The following is a 951-nucleotide window of genomic DNA, read 5'->3' as shown; positions in this document are numbered from 1 at the left end:
GCCAGCTGAAGTTCCAAGCTCCAGACCTCCATCTTTGGCAGAGCCAGCTGAAGCTGCAAGCTCCAGACCTCCATCTTTGCCACAGCCAGCTGAGGCTGCAGGCTCCAGATCCCCATCTTTGGCAGAGCCAGCTGAGGTTCCAAGCTGCAGACCTCCATCTTTGGCAGAGCCAGTTGAGGCTGCAAGCTCCAGACCTCCATCTTTGGCAGAGACAGCTGAGGCTGCAGGCTCCAGTCCTCCATCTTTGGCAGAGCCAGCTGAGGCTGCATGCTCCAGTCCTCCATCTTTGACCCAACTAGCTGAGGCCCCAAGCTCAAGACCTTTATCTTTGACACAACCAGATGAGGCTCCAGGCTCTAGTCATCCATCTTTGAAAAAGACAGCTGAGAATACAAGCTCCAGACCTCTGTCTGTGATGAAGACAGCTGACACTTCAAGCTCTAGATGTACATCTTTGACAAAGCCAGCTGAGCTCCACACAAGCAAGATGCCAACAGCATTACCTTCTAGTTCCTGCCCACCATCCCCACTACTAGTGAGGCCCCAGAAGTCCATTCCCAGGATCCACTGGGAAATAAAGAAGTACTTTGAGAGCCAGGATTCAGGCGGCGGGGAGTGCAGTGTCCAGCCCGTGGGTCCCAGTGCTCCTGACACCTTCAAGGTGAACTTCTTAGAAAGGACAGGTGAGTTGGGACAGCAGAACAGGGCCGGGGTCGGCTGCAAAGGCAACCATGCAGGTAGGTGTCCAAACAGACCCACTCATGCTTCCAAGGAAAACCCACGGGAGTGTGGCACTGCCACTCACAGACATCCTCCAACCCATAGTGGAGAACAGAGCCTTAGATGTGCCCAGCCCTTGACCTGGTTTGGCTGCTTCCTAGGAATAGCTGCCTTTTGCTATCTGAGTTGCCCATTCTCCCAGCAGACAGTCTTGAGGGGAGAAAGGGAAGG

The 951-nt window shown here is 54.4% G+C and overlaps 1 protein-coding gene across 1 annotated transcript in view; it reads left to right on the top strand.

Moving 5' to 3' along the window:
* LOC101980570 (poly [ADP-ribose] polymerase 14-like) overlaps nucleotides 1–951 on the top strand; it is a 42,071-nt gene that overhangs the window by 23,672 nt on the left and 17,448 nt on the right. Inside the window, exon 15 of the mRNA XM_005344919.1 lies at nucleotides 6–737. Coding sequence (XP_005344976.1) covers nucleotides 6–737 — 732 coding nt within the window. The remainder of the gene's footprint in view (nucleotides 1–5; nucleotides 738–951) is intronic.

The sequence above is a fragment of the Microtus ochrogaster genome, chromosome 2 (assembly GCF_000317375.1).
Source record: "Microtus ochrogaster isolate Prairie Vole_2 chromosome 2, MicOch1.0, whole genome shotgun sequence".
NCBI classification, from domain to species: Eukaryota; Metazoa; Chordata; class Mammalia; order Rodentia; family Cricetidae; genus Microtus; species Microtus ochrogaster.
Note: the sequence above shows the minus strand (reverse complement) of the source record. Positions and strands in the feature narration are given on the sequence as shown.